This window comes from Tachysurus fulvidraco, chromosome 10 (assembly GCF_022655615.1).
Source record: "Tachysurus fulvidraco isolate hzauxx_2018 chromosome 10, HZAU_PFXX_2.0, whole genome shotgun sequence".
NCBI classification, from domain to species: Eukaryota; Metazoa; Chordata; class Actinopteri; order Siluriformes; family Bagridae; genus Tachysurus; species Tachysurus fulvidraco.
In genome coordinates, this window is record NC_062527.1 from 4,236,318 (window position 1) to 4,257,356 (window position 21,039).

Sequence of the window (21,039 nt, forward strand, 5' to 3'; positions counted from 1 at the left end):
GCCCTCTGCTAAGGGCTGTCCGGTCCCTATATGACCGGAGCAGGAGTTTGGTTCACATTGCCGGCAGTAAGTCAGACTTGTTCTCAGTGCATGTTGGACTCTGGCAGGGCTGCCCTTTGTCACTGGTCCTGTTCATTATTTATATGGACAGGATTTCTAGGCGCAGTTGGGGGCCGGAGGGAGTTCGGTTTGGGGACTACGGGATTTCGTCTCTGCTTTTTGCAGATGATGTCCTGTTGGTTTCCTCAAATCAGGACCTCCAGCATGCACTGGGACGGTTTGCAGCCGAGTGTGAAGCGGCGGGGATGATAATCAGCACCTCCAAATCCGAGGCCATGGTTCTCAGCCGGAAAAGGGAAAATTATTGACCGGTATCAATAATCACACCAAGGTCTTTTACTGCTGCACATGATGTAATAGAAAAACCATCCAACATTACTCTGTAATCAGAAAGCTAACTTCTGGCTTCCTGTGGTTCTAATAAAAGCACTTCTGTCTGGTCAGAGGTAAGCAGGAGGAAGTTAGTAAACATCCACTGTCTAATGTCTTTCACACAATCTTCAATCTTAAGCTGGTGACATCATCTGATTTAGCTGAAACATGTAGATATGCTTGTCATCAGCATAACAGTAGAAGCCAATACCATGTTTACAAATAATTGCACCAAGGGATAGCATATATAGGGAGAAAAAAACAATGGGCCTAAAACAACATTGCGGAACACCGAACATTACCTTAGTTTGTTTAGAATAGTTACCATTTAGATCTATGAACTGATAGTGATCCATCAAATAAGACCAGAGCCAGGAGAGGGCTGTCCCTAACACCAACAGCATGTTCTAGCCCATAAAGTAGAATAGCATAGTATAGCGTCTGGTACAGGTCATTTAGATTTCATGTCTAAGGCACCCTAAACTTCGGCATCTAATCTTCAATCAACCGATGAGCAACCCAGGTTTACACACACACAACTGGCTTCAGAATGACTGGAGCCTACACAAAGACCAGATAACCCCATGCCGCTTCTCTGATTGAACTCATAGGGGCCCTCAACCAGAACACACACACACAAACACACACAACACAATGAGACATTCCTTTTACTAATAAAACAAGTAGATAAGATACTCTAAGATTCTTATTCTTATAACCCTGTTGTAATGTGTTTCTTCTGTTAAGGCTTGCCTGACTTAAAATTATTTACTCCTGATATATTGATAGCTAAACCACGCCCACAGACACCTGAAACAAAGGGAGTTTTTCCCTCCGAAATCTTGGCTGTAGTATTGGCCATCTCCCCAAAGATGGGTGGAGTTCGCGACCTTTAAATTGTCACAAACACCACCAATCCGTGGTCAGACTTTCGGAACAGCTTGGAGACGACTCCATCTTCCTTCAAAGAAGTTCCAGCAAGCTTCACTTCCAAGAACGACAACTATTCTGATCTTCAGGAGAACTTGGAAGAACATCTGACCCTACCCTAACTGACTTTTCAGAGATTACTCTGTTGCATCCGGACTCTTGTGCAGTAAGCCAATGCAAGTAACCGTTTCCTTTACCAACCAATTTAGATGCATATTTTAAGTATGAACCTTGTATTGTGTCTTGAGGTGAATTTAAGTTTCTGGTGACGATTTCCCAGTTAGGGTGTGATATTAATTTTGAAGTTTAAGCTTGCCATTCCTTTCCTTCCTTTCTCTAATTCCTTCTTTCCAGTCTCTTCCTCCCTTTCCCCAATTTTAATTTCTTTTGTTTTATTTTATTTTATTTTCATCTTCATTTTCCCTATTTCTTTTGTTTGTTTGTGTAGTTAGTTTTATGTTGTGTTTGTCTCATTCATTAAATGTCATATTTTTGTGCCACAAGTGACAATCCTCTGAGTATCGCTCATAAATTTAAGGTAACTGCAACATCTGGTCTGAACTACATGCTCTATTAAGTTAATTTAATTTACATTATGTTATAAAGTAAAAGGGAAGTGAATCTTTCTTGGCCAGGAAGATACCGCCTTCATAGAATTAATAAAGGTTACACGGCCTGTTCGCCGGACGGACAGACCAAATAAGTGTAACATTAATTCCATTACCGTTAATTTCAACTTAGGTTAAAATATTCAGAGTCACTATAATGTGTTATAATTACTCATAAATATTTACCTTGCTTCGCGAGCCAAAAACGCTACAATAGTCACCAGTATCAAAAGCTGCACTAAAGATCAATCAATACCAGCAAAGAGACACAACTGATCAGAGGCCCATTTACATCTTTAACCAGCGCTGAATATTATTCCTATGTAAGTATGTGCATAACTGCTGAGCTACAACCTTTTCAAGGATCTTGAAGATAATGGGGAAGTTTGATCTTGACCTTTTGTTGGACATTAAGCCAGTGCCAGGATTGCTAAGCAAGATAATCTGCAGGATTTTTTTCTGTATAATATAAATTCAGAAAATTCTGATATGGAAAGTGATTGAGAAGTGCAGTAATCAATTAGCAGATTATAATAAAATGTCATAAAGCAACTTTGCACAAATATAGTTCATATGGACTGGCATGTACCCCCAACCCCTACCCCTTTGCCAAAAGAAGGAAATCAGGAAATAAATAAATAAATAAATAAACTCTGCCTGCAAATTTGCAACCTCTGTGATTTGGGATGTTGAGAGGTGAATTTTATCAAAAATTATGAAAAGGCATTTGACAGCATGGACAGACCTTCTGGAAATTGCTGAAATATTATAAGGTGCCTGTGAATATCACAAACAGGACCTACAAAAATGGAACAGCATCCATTGGACATACTGGGCACAGCATGAACTCCACTGATGGGAGTTCTCTACCCTTCTCTCTTACACCCAAAATCATACGCAGAAAAAAGACAAACAATGTTACAGAAAACTTCAAAAGATGACTAGGACATCCACAGAGAGACAAGTCAAGTCAAAAAGCTTTTATTGTCATTTCAACCATATTTTGCTGATGCAGTACAAAGACAACATTTCTCCAGGACCATGGGTTGACATAACAAAGACAGAGCTACATAGAAAATCCCATAGCTAAGGACTTATGTAAGTTAGCCCTATCCACATAAAGTGCATCTGTGCAACCTGGTGCAAACAGTGCAAGACAAAAGACAAAAAGACAGTACAAGACAAAAGATAAAAGTGTAAACAAACAAGACAATACACAAAAGCAGCACAGACTAGAGTACATATTGTATATAGTACATGTGCATAAATCATGGAATGAACACTTAATATAATAGCAGCTGTTATGAGGTATTGTAATGTATTCTGCAAAACAGCAATTGAAATGTGCAAAATGGCATGTGCAATAAGCAAAAAGTGTGCAATAAAGCATGTTTGACAGTTTGATATGGGTGGTGCTGAAAACATGAATGTATATTGGAAGAGTGTGTATTTGGTGTAGGTCAGTGCACCTCATACAGTTGTGTGTGCATGTGTGTTTTGAGCTCTGTACAGTTCAGTTCAGTTATTAAGAAGTCTGATGGCTTGTGGAAAGAAACTTTTACACAGTCTGGTCGTGAAGGCCTGAATGCTTCGGTACCTTTTTCCAGACAGCAGGAGTGAAGAGTGTGTGTGAGGGGTGGGTCTGGTCATCTGCAATGCTGTTGGCTTTGCAGATGCAGTGTGTGGTGTCTATGTAAGAAGTAGAGATGGTGCTGGGCTTTCTTTGTGATGGAGCTGATGTTGAGTGACCAGGTGAGGTTCTATGCTAGATGAGCATCACAAAATTTGGAGCTCTTAATGATCTCTAAAGGGATCTTTCAATGTTCAGCGGAGAGTGGTTGCTCTGTTCTCTCCTGAAGTCAACAATCATCTCTTTATTTTTAATAAACATTTAGAGACAGGGTTTTGGCTCTACACCAGGCAGTTAACTATTGCCCCTCTTGAACTTGATTATATGGTTCTATCTGTGCATTTCTCGTGAGTCAGCCAGGTTAACAGCAGTGCGTTGAGCATGCAGCCCTGGGGGGCTCCAGTGCTCAGTGCAGTGGTGCTGGAGATGCTGTTCCTGATCCGGACTGGCTGAGGTCTTCCAGTCAGAAAGTCCAGGATCCAGTCGCAGATAGTGGGTGTTCAGTCCCAGCAAGCTCAGCTTCTCAGTTGGGTGCTGAGGGTGATTGTGTTGAATGCTGAACTAAAGTCTATGAACCCTGCCAGGAATTTTGTTTGGTCCAGCAGCCTTCTGTGGGTTAACTCTGCATAGAGTTCTCCTCACATCGTCTGGACTTCAGCAGCGCACGCAAATGCCTGCAGAATCACCACTTCCAACAGAATTGCGACATTAATTTAAAGCTGCCTCTGGTCTGACATCAACCGAAAATTTTGGCAGCAAACCCTACAGCAGCCTATGGAAGTTGAAACCCTCCAGAGATGCTGAAGATGGATCTTCCACAAGCCTGCTCACAGCATCACAAGGTAAGTACACACCTGGAAACTACAAGGAAAAGACAAAGGTGCCAGTCAAGAAACACCTTGTGCTGAGCTTTAGATACAGTATGGACTTGAAGAGAACAGGCTGCATATGGTGACAACTGGCCCTGGATCGAAATGCACTTGTTGATGGCCTATATGCCAACAGAGTCCAGATAACATGGAGGGGAGTGACATCTGCTCCATGCAGACTCTATTGATGTTTCTTGGTCTATTGTTTAAGCATACTCACTGTCATCAAGCAAATTCTGATAATGATCTTCTCTTTCAAACTGTGGTAAGATGGTTAGTGCAGTGGATAACTGGCAGCAAAAGAAATGGCAAAACTGGAAAAATCCAAGGAAGTGTCTTTTTTATTTATGTGAGCCACCATTCTCAAACATTTGTGAAAGAAGCCAAAGCAAAATCTCCAATTTACCAAAAAAAACGAACAAATAAAAACTATTCAAAGTACAACTCAACACTTAACAAAACACAAAAGGGAATAACTAAATTGTTGGCTACTGTTCCAACAAACACTCCCCTCTCTCTGCAACATTTCCTTTGTTCTTTATCATCCTGGTCCCCTCCCTTCAGACTCAACCGGACCAATCATAACACTCCATTTGTTAGCAAAACTATATTTTACACTTCGCAGATCTTATCACTTTACAAGTCACACCAAAATAAAGTCTACCTGTAATCGAAGGCATTATCCTTTAACAAATCACCAAAATATTTATAATACAAGACATTTTTAATCCTTGCATGCTTGATCAGACGACTCCGCCCCTTCAGGATGCTATAAAACTGGCTTCCTGTTTGCTGGCCACTCCCTTTTTGGCCATTCCTGAATTGGTAAGACAAGCATTTACATTAATACAAACATTTATTGATTTCTCCTTACTTTGGAAATGTGCCCTTTCATGTGACTGCTTCAAAACTAAAACAAACACAAAATAAAGAACTTACAAAACTGTATTGTGTCTTTATTTAACCTGAACTGTGTGTGCCACATCACACAAACTGTGCATACAGAGAGTTTAGGAATTATGAATCATGAGATGCACTTTTCCAACATGCCACAAGGTTTAAAATCTGCAGTGTTGTATAAATTACTAGAAAGCAATACTTGAGTAAAAGTATTATACTAGAAAAAGACTTTGGTAGAGGTGAATGTTACCTTTTAGAAAATTACTCAAGTAAAAGTCTTGAATGTATCTGATATATACTGTACTTAAGTATCAAAAGTAATTTTCTGATAATGTACAGTATTTGAAGTAAAAGTAAAAAGTAAAATTTCAGTGATTTTCGGTAGTGATAAAGGGGCACTTCATCCGGTAGGAAGAATCTTTCATTCCAACGTACAGAAACATTTCTTGCAAATACGGCCACGGGTGTATAATGTTATCTTCTTCACCCTGTTCACCGTGTTCACCACTATCGTCGGGGTGGTCGTCTACGATAACAGGAGGTCCTCCAGTAGGTGCTTCCATGGCGGTTTCAGTTGTGCTTCCTCCTCCTTTGGCAACATTACGCTGAAATACAGCGTGCGGACGTGCGTAATGCAATCTAGGAGCAGTGATTCACCAAACCTCCCTTATTACAGTCACACACATTTCTTCTGATTTTATTTTGTAGTAACGAGTAACGAAGATGCTTAGTGGAAATATAGCGGAGAAAAAGTGTACATTTTATGTAGGAAATATATCAGAGTAAAACGGAAAGTTGACATAAATTTAAATAGCGAAGTAAAGTAGAGATACGTGAAATTTCTACTTAATTACAGTAACGAAGTATTTGTACTCCGTTACATTACAGCACTGAAAATCTGTAACACTGGAAATCCAGTTAGATCTTATATATAAAATAGAAAAACATGTGTGAGTTGGCTCAAGCTTCTGCACATATACTGCTAGAAATCTGAAGAAAAGCAAAAAATCCTTGAAATTTAAAGCTGCTGTTTATCACAAGATGAAATGCCATATGGCACAGTCAGGGACAGTTACAAGGAAATTTGGAAACAGACCAAAAATCCCTCTGCAGGGCAGCTGTTTGCACCGGAGGAAGGGTGTCCATCATTATTATTCATCATTTTTAGTTGATGCATAAGAAACACAGAAATTACACACAACAATATTAATTACAGAATTAATATCAGTTATCATTAGTCAATTAGAGATGCTTCTTTTCATACATGTCTAACCCATTATTCTAGCCTAGTCATCTGCAAGCCCTTCAGCCTTGAGGTCATTTACAAATTGACCCAGTGCACAGGAAGTGGTGTTCTGGAGGCGGTACTGTTATATGACTGCTGAGTATAAGTTTTAGACTGCCTACACAGAGGAGCTGTGCTGTAATTTAAAACCTGCTGAAGGCTGCGACTGCCCCAAGCCTTTCACTTACACACACATACACATTGAGCAGCAGGCTTTGTTCTAGACTCTGGCACAACTCTGTGCTCACAACAGCACACAGCACAGAGAAGTCTACACTTTGGATTTACTAACTGGATGAAACATCGATTGTATTTCCCTGTGACCAGGTAGTCTTTCCCTCTCTCTCTCTCTCTCTCTCTCTCTCTCTGTGTGTGTGTGTGTGTGTGTGTGTGTGTGTGTGTGTGTGTGGAAGGGGGGTCTTTTGTGTAGATCAGGGGGGTCATCTCCATTGCCAGATGATGAAGACTTGCAGTATGCTCTATTCAGAACTAGGCATGTTGCAAATCTGCTCCCTACTTTTGTATTACCTTTGCTCTAGCTCTAAAATAAACTAGCCTGCAACATGGTTGTCCACAGAGAGGTTTTCACTTGCAAAGTTAATTTAATCAGCAACAGAAATCTGAGAATGTTGTTAAGGTAAAAATAAATTTGGCATGGATTTGAAAATGTAGTTTGGAACAGGCTAGGGAACAAGTATCAGGTAAAGTAAATGTAAACTTTGATCCAGGATCATGTATAGAACATGTTTGTTTTTTTAAAGTCTTTCAGATAATTTTGTTTCATCTCTGCAGCTGGTCACCTAATAATTCAAGTTTGTATGGTCTAACTTTCCTGTCCATTCAGAAATGGTTTTAATTAACCACTTGAAGCTACTCTCTCTCTCTCTCTCTCTCTCTCTCTCTCTCTCTCTCTCTCTCTCACACTCACTCACTCACTCACACACACACACACACACACACACACACACACACACACACACACACACACACACACACACACACACACACACACCATCTTTCTCTCTACCCCCCTAGCTTCTTTCTGCTCCTCCCACTGTCTAGCTATGCTGATTGATGCATTTGGTCACGGTTATGTAATGGGGTGCTGGAGTGTGTGGGAGAATTCTATCTGCTCCAGATAAGCAGATCAGTTGAATCAAGTTGAATTTTGACAGAGAAGGACAGAAAATAACTTTCCCCTATTTTTAACAGTACTGCAAATAGTAACTGTTTCCGCATTATTTTATGCAGAAGTCCATATGTATGTTTGCCTTATAATATAACAATACATATAAATGGCCCAGAGCTTTGCTCTACCTTATCATGGGTGCAGTCAAGTTCACTCTTGCTCTTAAATCATGACCGAACTCTGATGTGTTTTGTATAGATTGTGCATATTTGCTGGTGATCTATTGAATGGGCATGAAAGTGGTGTTAAATATAACTGGCAGTTTGTATTCTAAAGGTTCTAGGTCAACATAATTGAGATTTGTTTCTCAGGTTTAATTTAAATTTAATTAATTTGATGCTATTTATTAAATGAACAAATATTGCCTTATAAGCACATATATTAAGTTCCCTGTATGAAGTGAATACTTGTAGTGTAACAGTGAGATTAGATATTCTAAGATAAGTGGAATGAAGAAATTTAAACAGGGCACACAAAAGGTCATATTCAGTTTTTGAGGTTATGTAGTCAGATTATTCTGAAACTCTGTGCTTTGGTACTCTGACCTTAACTAAGCACTCAGTATTCAAGTGTTGTTTGAGAAATGAACAGAATTGAGAACATAGTTTTCAGAAGTATGTCTCAGTTGTTCAAAATTCTGACATTGCCTTGAGCTGTATTAAGTCTGGCGCCACTGTCTGACAGTTTGATGTAACCACCATAATTATTAATAATTCTAGCCTTTGTAAATGCTCTCCAAACCTATGGAATACTATTTGAGGCAGAGCTGCTGATTCTTTAGGCTATCATTATGATCATTATCTGTCTATCATTATGGCTATCATTATTCATATATCATATGGCTATCATTATTATTATCATTATTTAGGCTATCATTATGATCATGACTGTCATTATCTTTCATTTACTTGCTGCTGGGAAAAGTCAGGAATTTGTGAAGACATATGTTATATATGACCGGTCATCATGCTCCTGCACAGCCATGTACACAAACCAAATTTAATTGCTGGTTTAATTTATTTCATAGATACTCTGAAATTTGGATATTTTAAAGTCCCAGATTCAAATCCATGGTCTAATCTCAAGTCACCAGTTACACTCATTTAATTTTTCTCTCATCCTTTAGGTGAAGGACTAGGGTTTGATTGTGTTTGATTTTTGTTTCAGCTTTCCAACATTGTCTTAATTTGTTGCCTACTTTAATTGGGTTTGCTGATTACATAATATATGCTAATGTTTTGTTCAAGATTGTAGGCTGCAGAACACATTATCTAGAAATGAGCAGTTTTAGAAATAAATATTTACATCAAGTTAAATGGCTGCCGCTGGAAAATTAAATAATACATCAAGATTGATGTTTACCACATGGGATGTCAGAGGTTTTGTTAAATATCCCAGTGAAATGTTCAAGGGATTTACTCATTTAAGGTTTCTTAAAACAGATATAGCTTTTCTTCGGGAGATGAATTTGCCAATAGATGACTTGAAATAAGTGATTCAGGTTTTACATGCCTCTTTCAATAGCAAAGCCAGTTTAATGTAGATAGACACATTCCTGAACAAGGGGGTTGACTTATAATTGTATCTGGAATGATTTTAAATTACTCTTGTCATATATACCAGTTATATATGCTTATTCTTGAATAATGTACATTTACCTAGACAGATGCAATTCCAAATCTAAATTGAAGACTATGGCATAGCTGCTATTTTGTTAAAGGTTACCCATACTACTCTCAAGTTTATTCAAGAATCATTTCTTTATAGACAAAGCCATGATTTCAAGTAGTATACATGATGTATAGGTATGATGTTAAGTTTGATTTGCCTTGATTCAGTTGTTGATCCATAGAGGAGAGCAACCTATTCATCTGTGGTATATTTGCAACTTTTTAGGAGCTTACCTCTGAATTGACTTTGCCTCAATGTCATTGTGTTTATATCTTTACATTTACAGTTATAGTGAACACTGTCTAAACTTCACAGTACCTCTCCTTTACAACATTATACTGAGAAGACATTTTCTGAGTTATATAAAACAGTGAAATAATCCAGAACTTCTCTTTACTTATCATGTGGTAGCCTAGTGGTTACAGTGTTGGATTACCAATCAGATGTTTGTGAGTTTGAATCCCAGGTCCATCAGGCTGCCACTTTTGGGCTCCTGAGCAAGGTCCTTAACCCTTAATTGCTAAGTTGTATAAAATGAGATAAAAAACTTAAGTTGCTCTGGATAAGGGCATCAGCTACAGTAAATACTGTAAATGTTTAAAAATGTTTTTTTTTTCATATAATTTGTGGGAAACAGCAATGCTAGTATACCTATTGCTCAGTTTGTATTTGTGCATCATAACTGTCATAGGACATCAAGTTTCATAATTACATATTGAATTGAACCATAAACAGTTAAGGCATGCATGGTACATCATCACTACCTGATCCATGTCCCTTACTCAATACTTTTGCTTAGATTTGGCAAAATGAGTAACCATAGATAGACCTATTTGTGCTGGCATGCGCCCCTGATCTGTCTCTAAACTATTTTTTTCTATTTATAGGATAGCAAAAATAGCTGCTGGAGTAATTCCTTTGCGATTTGATAATCATGTATTTAAGTTAAACACACAGAGCAGTGGTGGCTCATGTAGTTAAGGCTCTGGGTTATTGATTGGATGATTGGGGTTTAAGCCTCAGCACTGCTAATCTGCCACTTTTGGGCTTTTGAGCAAAGACCCTTAACCCTCTCTGTTCCATGGGTGTTCCTCTGTTCTGTATCATGGGTGACCCTGTGCTCCAAGGTTGAAATATACAAAGAAAGAATTTCACTCTGGTGTAATGTATATGTGACAAATAAATGCTTCTTCTATTCAGAAATTGTGATGGTGTAAAAATGATTTTTCCAACCTAGTCTTGTGCATTTGCAATTCGCTTCTTCCAGTCTTATATATCTTTACTGATGCTCTGACTGATCTACTTATCAGGACTCTTCCTGAAGGTCCTGATCTCCCCACAGAACTGAACAATGAATGAACTTAAATTGAAAGTTTTGTTTATATAAAATATAAAAGTTTTTTTTTTAGCATGGAACCTTGACACTCAAATACGAGTATTTATAAATGAAGCTTATAAATGAAGCTTATAGAAAATAAATTTGCCTTAAGTGCTTTACAAAAATATAAAGAGAATAAAAATGCCAAAGTTTAATATTAAATTAATATTTATCCCTAACATTTATCAATAATGAGGAAACCCAAGCCAAAGGTAGCAAGGAAAAACTCCCTGAGATGATATGAGGAAGAAACCTTGAGAGCAACCATTTGTGTGACACTGGACAGTAAATAATGTAAATGTAAATAATATTCTTTTTACAACGGTTTATAGTCAAGTGGAATTGTGCAACCAAGAGCTCCTCTGCAACTAATAGGTCAATAAATCTGACCCAAATGAATGTGTGCACTTACCTGTAATCCTGTAACAAAGACAAAAAACACTTCATGTAGCATTTATAGCTTTAGTGCAAAAAACAAAACATTGGTATGGTTTCTGTTTCCATCTTCAGCTTTGTGTGTTTGTTTTTAATCAGGGACTGCAACTGCACTGGTTTACTAGGACAGCAGTGAGGATTGAGGTGACCAAGGCATAACTCTCACCATGCGACTCTTTACTGCTTTGCTGCTGCTGGTCCTGGTGTTTATAGTGGCTGCGGCATGGCGGGGAAAGAGACAAAGACAAGAAAATTCTCCAGACAGAAGAAGGTTGAACACCGTTAAGCACTTAGCAGACCGCTGCAAAGAGTACATAGAGAATGGTGATAAGTTTCTGGACTGCCAGGACTGCCATTTGACTGCTGTCCAGTTTGGTTGGCCAGAGGATATCGACCACCTTTTGCTGGCACACAACAGGATAAAAGTGCTGAAAGATAATACATTCAGCCATTTTCGAAACCTACTGAGTCTGGATTTGCAGCTAAATGAGATTTCACTAATTGAGGAAGGTGCTTTCAGTGGTCTAACCAAGCTCACCACCTTACTGCTACAGCACAACCACCTCCAAGTGGTTTCTGAAGCCATGTTCATTCCCTTGCCTCGACTTAGATTCCTGCGCCTTCATGACAACCCATGGACCTGCAACTGTGAGTTGGACAGCCTGGTGCGCTTTCTGCAGGTGCCAAGCAACCGTCACCTTGGTAACTTCGCAAAATGTGCAGAGCCTACAAGGTTTTGGGGGCAGCACCTGAAGACTCTGGATCCTAAGTTGCTGTGCTTGCCATACTTGCAGGCACAGGTTCGGTTACCTAGACCGCATTCAGATACAACATTGCTGTGTCACACTCAAGATTCTCCGAAACCGCTGCTTGACTGCAGGAGCAGAGGTGAGAGCACCACAAAAACTAGTAACAGCTTTACATTTCATTAATGTAAGAATAGAGTTCTGTCTAACATCTCGGTGTTTCCAGTGTTCTACAACTCAAAGATCTGTTTGTTTAAATTTGGTGAAATGGAAAATCCAGTTTTTAGATTCAGCTAATTCAGCATGCTGTAAATATGTCCTAAACCACACACTAGTAATTTGACGTACCGTTTAGGAGAACAGTCTGTTCCAACAGGCTATTCCTAAATAACAAATCTAAAGATAAAATTAAAGTAAATTGAGAGGGGAAAGGTTCTCTTGGCATTCTCACAGGTATTCCCAATGTGGTATAAAACGTGCTACACAAAATGAATAACCCACATTTTTAAGACAGATTAAGGAAGGAATGAAAAATCATGTATTTATTTAACCATCATTTACATCTCACATAAACACTTGAACCTAGCATTCATGTATAATTGCATTGAAAATGATGGGATCTGCAGGGGTACAATGGTACATTCCCATGTGTGGGATTAATTGAAACAGACATAGAGAGCTGTAACACTCTGAGGCACAAACTAATCTTCATTTGTACTGTTTGGGTGAGTCTGTACCCAGGAGAGCCAGTAATCAGGCTTTTCTGCAACCCCAGAGATGTGAGGAAGAATCTTTGCTTGTTTGCTTGCTTACTCACATTTTAAAGAGCTTACCATCTTCTGGGACTGGGATATTGCTGACCAAAATTCTGTATTTTTCCACACCAACTACCACTCAAAACCCACACAAAAAGACATGACAACAAAACGTAAATGTATAGGAATAAAAACTGTTTTTGATTAATGGTGATGTGCATTTCTGATTTGTAGTACATAAAACAATATGTGGTCATTATTCAGAATCTGCCAACCATGCTTATAGAACTTAAAAGAAAAGTGTGCTGCAAAAACTGAAATTGTGAAACTATACTGCTCAATGTAATTTTGAAACTATGCACTTCAATTACACCGCAGACTAAGGGAGAGAAGAATGGAGAGCTTTGTTGTTAAGATGGTTTTGTCCATGCCCATGCACAGGGAAAAAAAGGAAAGCTCAGCACAGTTCAGCTTTGCTGTCACCCATGTGTGACACTGCCACTCGGGTGGCAGACTATGGAAAGAAAGCTAGGCTTCTCCAATTAGGAAATCTTGAATTCACAGCCCTATTTTCCTTTTTGCCAGCCACTTGCTAATTTGGTATCATTTAACATCTCCAGGTGCATCTCTGTGTTTTCTTCCTGGCCAGAGAGAAGGGGTTGAAGGGGGTACTAACAGGAGAGAAGGAAGAATTTAACAGGCTCTGGCTGACCACTTCCAGTTTATATTCAACTAGAAAGACAGATAAAACTGTTTTGATCAGATGCTGATACAAATACAGAACAAATACAACTATTACGCCTGACTAACACACACTATATGGCAAAATGTTTGTAGACAACTAACCATAGTCCTCATATGTACAGTACTTGTTGATTATCCCATTCCAAATTTGTTCCAATTTCTAAGTTTCTACTCGACTTGGAGAATGGCTGTAGGGGTTTTTCCATTCAGCTACAAAATCAGTAGTAAGAAGGCACTGATTTCAGGCAAGGAAGCCTGATGTGTAGTTACATTCCGTTTCTTCACAGAGTGGGGTGGGGTGGAGGTCAAGGCTCTGCAGGCCACTTGTGTTCCTCCACAAAAATCTTAGAAAACCATGACTCCATGGTATTCACTTTGTCATGTGGAACAATTATGGATCTCTTTTCTACAGTGAATTGACTGTAATACCACAACATACTAAAGAATTCTATACAATTGCATGCTTCCAATTCTTGTAACCATATAGTGTAGTTGTGTGGGTTTGTCCCAATGTTTTCAAAACTGTGTACTGCAGAGCCCACTACCTTATCTGTATTTGTTAAGACAGCACTGTGAAGAAATGGTTTAGCTCCATTCATACCTCATTTTCCTGAACTCTTCATTGGCATTTAATACTTAGATTAGTGCACATCAGACAGTCTGCCTGTCCTGTGGCTCCAAACAACTTGCACATTTAAGTTATTTGGATTTACATTAACACACAGATTTGAGTCTGGAGTTCGTTTTCCCATAAAATACTGGACCCCATTTTTTCAGGATACACTGAGTAGTTAAATAAGCAGTAGAAAGACAAGGTCCAAAGGAAGCCAATAATGGGAATCAGGCCTTCAAAGCTTTGAAAAATGTCAGTAAGCGATGTATGATGTATTATTTGTAATAGACACTGTCATCATGTAGTCATATTTGCCTGGAAAGGTCTTGCTAATTCTTGCCAGTTTAGAGTGTGGTTCAACTTAAAAGAAAAACTCCAGTGTATCACGCTGAATTAGTTTGGGAGCAGTTGGAATGTCAAATCTTCTTTACAAAAAAATCCTTGCACTGTGGAGTAGTGATTTATGGTTTAACATTTAAATGGTCTGGGTTACTGTTCAACAGTGACTGTACTGGTCACTGTTGGTGCCCTGAGCTCATAACCCTATCTGCTCTAGAGCTGCCACATAAAGTCTTGTGACACATAAAGTCTTCTCTTTCTTGCTTATGTCTGTTTCAACCTGCACTGGAGCAATCCAATGCCACTCTGGACACCAAATTTTAAAGTGGTTGCTATAGTTAGTTCTGTGTCTGTCATCAGCACCAGATCCATTTTCAGTTGTCAGTTGAAATGAGCCGGATTGACCACTGGAGTTCAAGTACTAGACCATTCTTGAGCTCCTTGAATGAGGAATATGAAAGGTGACTTTAAAGTGGGCTCTTGTGGAGGACATTAATCAGTCTTTCATCAATTGTTCATCAATTTTTACATTACTTAATGTGGGCATTTGCAAATAGCAAACTGTTTAGTTAGTGTTTGGGTTGAATGAGGGTCTAAATCTGCCAACTGAGCATGTCGTATCTGAAAACTGCATCACTACAATTCTAAAGAAAGAAATTTAGCTTTGTTTTTTCAAATCATACATTCTTACATATTTTCAACAATACTCTCACATGATAGCACTACAATACATTATCACTCCTGTGTACAATGCCATTAGAAATGAAAGACTTAATGAGCTTAAAGTCAGACCTGCAATACTTCTGCCTCAGACTGATACAAGTTGGCTGACTGTGCCAGCCGGTACAGAAATATGACAATAAAGAGCAACAGGCCACAGCCAATGCCAGGGCCTGGTTGGGTTAAATCTTTGGCAGCAAGACCTTGTGGTTAGGGAGTAAGTGCTGTCAAATGAACAACAGATTGATCTGGGCTTTCTCTGCTCGTCTCAGAAAAGCTGAGTCAACACTGCAGCAGAGGAGAAAAAGCCTCTCCATGATCTCATTATGTCCTGAAAAGATGACTGCATTGGGATTTAATTTCTCAGAACAAAAACTCACCCACAAAAAAGTCCACAACAACTATTTTTGTAGAATGTATGCAATAACAAAGGAAAAGAAAAGTCTTGTTTTATTTCTTTCAGCTTCAGCTATTTGCTTGACATAAAATAACAATAATAAATTATAGCACTCACAAAAAACACTCAAACTAGATCTCATCTCATCTCTATAAAGATGATATGATTACTACTAAGTATGATATGATTACTACTAGTATAGACCAGCTACAGGATTATTTGTTAAACGCTGACAACGCTTGTTTAGTTGAGCTTTCCTTTAGCTATAAAGCTGGACTTCTGGTAAAGATGAGATGGGAAACATGGTCTGTGTCTGTTTAACATGTCTTTTGCCCACATGGTCGGTTCCTAATGACATTTCCTTACTTTGCTAGATGATTAATGTTTCACATGGCCAATAAATTTTCAGTTAAAAAAAATGGAATAATGTAATAGCCAGAATAGGAAGGTTTACTGGACATGATGCCATTTACAGTCTGTGTTTAAAATACACAAAGCCAAAACTACTCATAAAATAAACAAAGGGATATTTCCATGGCCATGACTTGCCTCATTTGTACTTACCACTCAGCTCCTTACTTTATACACACTGGACAAGACAGAAAATCACTTTCAGCTCAAGTACCAGTAAGTATTATTAGACTATGTAAGCTTTAAGGGACCACCACTGTTGCCCAAACTGCACCAGAGCTTTGAGCAATTACTGCAGAAGAGTTTCCATCTATGGTTAGAATGCTGGGAAGCATTTTACTCCAGGGTGTCCAGTTTGATCCTAAGTTTAGGATACTGTTAACCTTTTAAAAACCTGACAGTAGCAGTGAATTATCTGTAGCTGTTATAGACATCCTTTTGGGCTGTATTTATGCCATGTATTTCTAGAATACACATGGCATAAAGATGAATCAAATATATATTTAAAAGAAAAAGATTAATTAAATATATATTTAATTCTTTAATGCAAGAATTACAAAAAAAAACAAAACGTGAAATTATTGGTATTTTCATTAAACAAATGTGCAAAACTGACAATGCACAATGATTATACTCTTCATTTTTCTTTCAATACATACAAACTCTCTATTGCTCTATGAACAAATCCATTAAAATAAAAAAACACAATCATGACTGTCATCATTGTCCTGCCATGCTTTTTTGGTTTTGGACATGTACTTTGGTTCACACTGAGGTCTTGAAAAACGTGTGCTAGCATAGTTACTGCTTTGGCAACAGTTTTATTTAGCAAAAAAATAAATCAACATATTCATGTGCATGACCATAGCAAAAAATTGTCAAATACCACACAAGCATGATTTATAGGATGCAGAACAGGGATAGTCCTCAGTGAGTTTTTCATATCCCCCCACATACTGTATTAAGTAAAATAAAGGGAAATCTCAGAACTCATGGTAAAATGAAAAACTCACTGAGGACTATCCCTGTTCTCTATTGCACACAACCTTTATATGTTCTACATTATAGATTAATGACACTTTCTCTTTTCCAGGGCTGAAGGCTGTGCCACGTGATATTCCAGAAAACACTGCAAAAATCGACCTTGCTTTTAACAACATAACAGAGCTGAAGCCTGAAGTGTTTACAACCATCAAAGACTTAAAGCTGTTGAACCTGAGCAGCAACAGTCTGGAACACATTGAAGCAGGTGATCCAGTGTAACAGTTTATAGTCTGTTCAAGTCAGGAATGTTCTATGTCCTAACTGTCACATTTACCAACAGCTGGTCATGGGTTAGTGCAGCAAAAACTCTAACTTATCCACATCTGTTGGCATGCCCTGCCTCCCTTATCAAGTACAGCCATAAAATGTACTGATCTGGTTAAGGGCACCTGCCAAATTCCATAAATGGAAATTTAATGTTACTGTCAAAAACATTGACCTTGATAGACAGGTATAGTGATTCTTGATACCAAAATCTTAATGATATAAATTTGAAAAGTCAGATGATACTTCAACCATGATTAACTAAACAAATAAGCAAAATACATATTAAAAAAGGGAAACATGTGCACACACCTACACATGCTCATGGTATTATTGTGATGAGCCATGTTGAACTGCCTCAGCTGTTTGTTACCAACAGTTGGATCATCTCTTCCTTGCTTTGAGTTTCCTGTATCACTCAATAAACCATCAGTGTTCCTCACTTGCTCAAAATTTGTTCAGGGGAGGAATATAACTGCACCAATCGAAAATCTCCAAAAGGAATGTGGTGGGTGAGGCAAGGACTAAGTGTAACCTCTACTTTGTTTTTGCCCCTAGCATTTTAGAAATACTGGCACAAAGGGCTCTCATTAAAATGCCTCACCATGCCTTCAAAACTGCCAAGTTTCTACTTGTGTGGATAGTGGCAGCTGAGGTAGATGTAAGAGTGAGAAGGAGAAGGGTGTTTTATTGTATAGCTGCAAATATTAGTAAAAACTCAAAGTAAGATCTCAAATATGACCGCACTGCTTACACCAATAGCAAGCACTGAACTGTTATAACGAGTATGAATATAAATTAAATATTTAAATAACAGTCTTGTTAAAACAGCACCATATTTCTGCGCATTCAAAAAAATAAAGTGCAGCAATCTATAAATAAACATAGATATAAACAGTTGATTATACTTTGGTTGAATTGAGCCCAAGAGAGATTTAACAAAATTCTACATTACATGGATTAATTAAAAAGAAAAATGATGGATGCGAACCTCAGCCCCTCACCATAAACTTTAACACTGATAACCTTTTGATGACTTTTTTTTTCCAGTTTGACCTAGTTATTTAGTTTGTTTGATTATTTAGTAATTAACAGTTCAGTACAGCTCACCCTCTGTTATCCTTTTTCCCACCCTTACAGCTGCATTTGCTGGCCTTTTGCACCTACGAGAGCTGGACCTCTCCAACAACAGCCTGCACTACTTTAATTATGGTGTCCTGGAAGACCTTTACTACCTCAGGACACTGTATCTAGGTGGCAACCCCTGGATTTGTGATTATAACATCCACTACCTAATCTACTGGCTGAAGCACCATCCAGCAGTAGAATACAAAGGCCTGATGTGCAGCGAACCAGAGGAATACCAAGGTTGGTCTGTTGAAAGCTATGTCAAGACCTACAACGCTGAGTGTCCTAAAGACAAGCAGGTTGACTTACACAGAGAAACTGGTCCCACAGTCAGCACATCACAAGAGCTATTTGTAGAGATGGAGGAGGATCCAGGACTGCTGCCCAGCCCACTCCGAAAAAAGGAACCCAATAAGTTTGAGATTTTTCGTCTGAGTTAAAAAGACCAGAGTAATTATGGCTCTTTCCTGATAAACTGCCATGTTTTCCAATAGAACAGTTCTGAGTCAGTCTGCACTTTATCGGGAAAAAAGACTCTTAGATCTTCTTTATTTCAGTTATAGAAAAATAATGCCTTTTTGCATTTTTTTCAAATTTGTAAAAAAAAAAAACAACTCAATGTATTTTTTCTACTATTGGATTTCTGATTAATTAATAAAATAAGACAGTTTTATTGAGATGCAGTTTAGTCTTACAACATAACAGCACATGCACTTATGCTCATGTTTAAATGAGCCCTTTGATGCAGGTTCCACATAAATGTCTTTAATAAGGAAGTGGAATGTCCTGAGGGAGGACCTTTATGAGGCTGCTGTTGCTGTGTTCTAAACATTTGCAGATGAGTGGAGATGTTCAACAGGCACTGTTTTCTCTGATCTAGATTGGTGTTCATCTAAAAGCTTGGAAATCCTTGAGTCTGATGTCTCTATCTTTGACGAAGATAATTAATACCATATTAAATCATGTAAATAAAAGTGCAAATCAATCAAGATTTTAATACCCACATTTAAAATTCTAAGATTTTGTGGCATGCTCAGAGTTGAGTTCTGCATATGTATGTTCCTCATATGGGAAGTATTAATTATACTAAGTAGTATTAGTATTAATGTTTCTTTACACATTCCTCAACTTCATTAAACTGATGTCTGTCATCTGGCTTTACTGAAATTATGTGTGTCAAGTCAAGTCTAGTCATGTCAGTCAAGTCACTCAAATCAAGAAGCGTTTAGTGTCATTTTTATCACCCAACATTTCACAACACAGAGCTAAGGACTTAAAGTAAGTTGCCCTAGCCATATAAAGTACATCATGTGCAACCTAGTGCAAACAAAAGACCAGTGTGCATATTGTATAATATACAGTACATTGTGGAAAAATATAGCAATTTGAAAAAAGAGCATTTTATTTAGTGTGAAAAACAGAATGTAAACAATTTACTGTTGGTTGTACTGTAGACATGGGTATATTGAATGAGTGTTTGAGTGTGTTTTTTGATTTGTTGCAGAAAATTGCAGTTCACACAGTTGAGGGTGTGTGTGTGTGTGTGTGTGTGTGTGTGTGTGTCTGTTTAGTACATTCCAGTTTAGTTGATGAGGAGTCTTATGGCTTGTGGGAAGAAATCTGGTTGTTAGGGCCCAAATGCTTTGGAACCTTTTTCCAGATGGCAGGTGGGTGAAGAGTGTCATCAGCATAGCAGTGGTAATACCATGTAAACAAATAAATATCCTCAGAGAAAGAATTCATAGGGAAGCAACTGCATATAAAACAAAACCTTAACCTTGTTTAACATCAAATGTTACTTTAATAAGTCATTATTAACAAAATTTGATCGTTAACATTAAGAAACCGATAATGATTAGTCTGAGCCAGAAAACACATATTTCTTTAATATTTCCTTAACAACATTTTCAAGGATCTCTAAATAAATACTGTGATTCATATGATCAAAATTTGTTAATTAATGCGTTAAATGTGTTAGCCACTCTTGCTGATCTGATCAGCTCCTCCTGTCATTGCACTTTCTTCACTATCATACCAGTCTTTGCTTTGTTTTGTACTAAGTGGACCCTATAAGCTTGTGCCAATAACACATCTGACCCTGACCAACAATGGTCCTCATTTATCAATCTGGATACAAATGGATTTATTCAAAGTGTTTGTAGGAGCTGAAAATGATTCAAAATGCAGCTGCATGACTTTTTTTCCACCCCATTGCTGCACTTCCTTCACTGGTTTATGATAGCTGCACGCATAGATTTAAAACACTGATGGCTGCCTACAAAGCCAAAAAATTGACCAGCACCCTCTTACCTCAAAGCTCTTATTACTCTCCGCATTGTACCATCATTCTGCTTGAATGGTCCCAACACCTTTCAATGTACAAGCAAGGGAGGGCCGTGCACAGGCGGGTGGCCAGAGCCACTGCCCTTCTGCCCTGATCGACTGAGGTGCCCCTGTTCCACACCCCCACCGCTCCGCTCAAAGCATTCCGCTGATTCCGCTCCAGGTTTTCCAGCTCGCTCCGCACGCCGCAAGCGCAGCATCACTCACA

At 38.3% G+C, this 21,039-nt stretch overlaps 1 protein-coding gene across 1 annotated transcript; it reads left to right on the forward strand.

Annotated features, from left to right (window-relative positions):
• The first annotated feature begins 6,769 nt into the window (after positions 1 to 6,769).
• On the forward strand, positions 6,770 to 19,165 carry lrrc17 (leucine rich repeat containing 17). Its single transcript, XM_027163738.2, has 4 exons — positions 6,770 to 6,981; positions 11,427 to 12,215; positions 17,146 to 17,301; positions 18,501 to 19,165. Exons 2-4 carry the CDS (start codon positions 11,495 to 11,497, stop codon positions 18,926 to 18,928), a joined length of 1,305 nt encoding a protein of 434 aa, XP_027019539.1. The 5' UTR covers positions 6,770 to 6,981; positions 11,427 to 11,494; the 3' UTR covers positions 18,929 to 19,165.
• Positions 19,166 to 21,039: the final 1,874 nt, after the last annotated feature.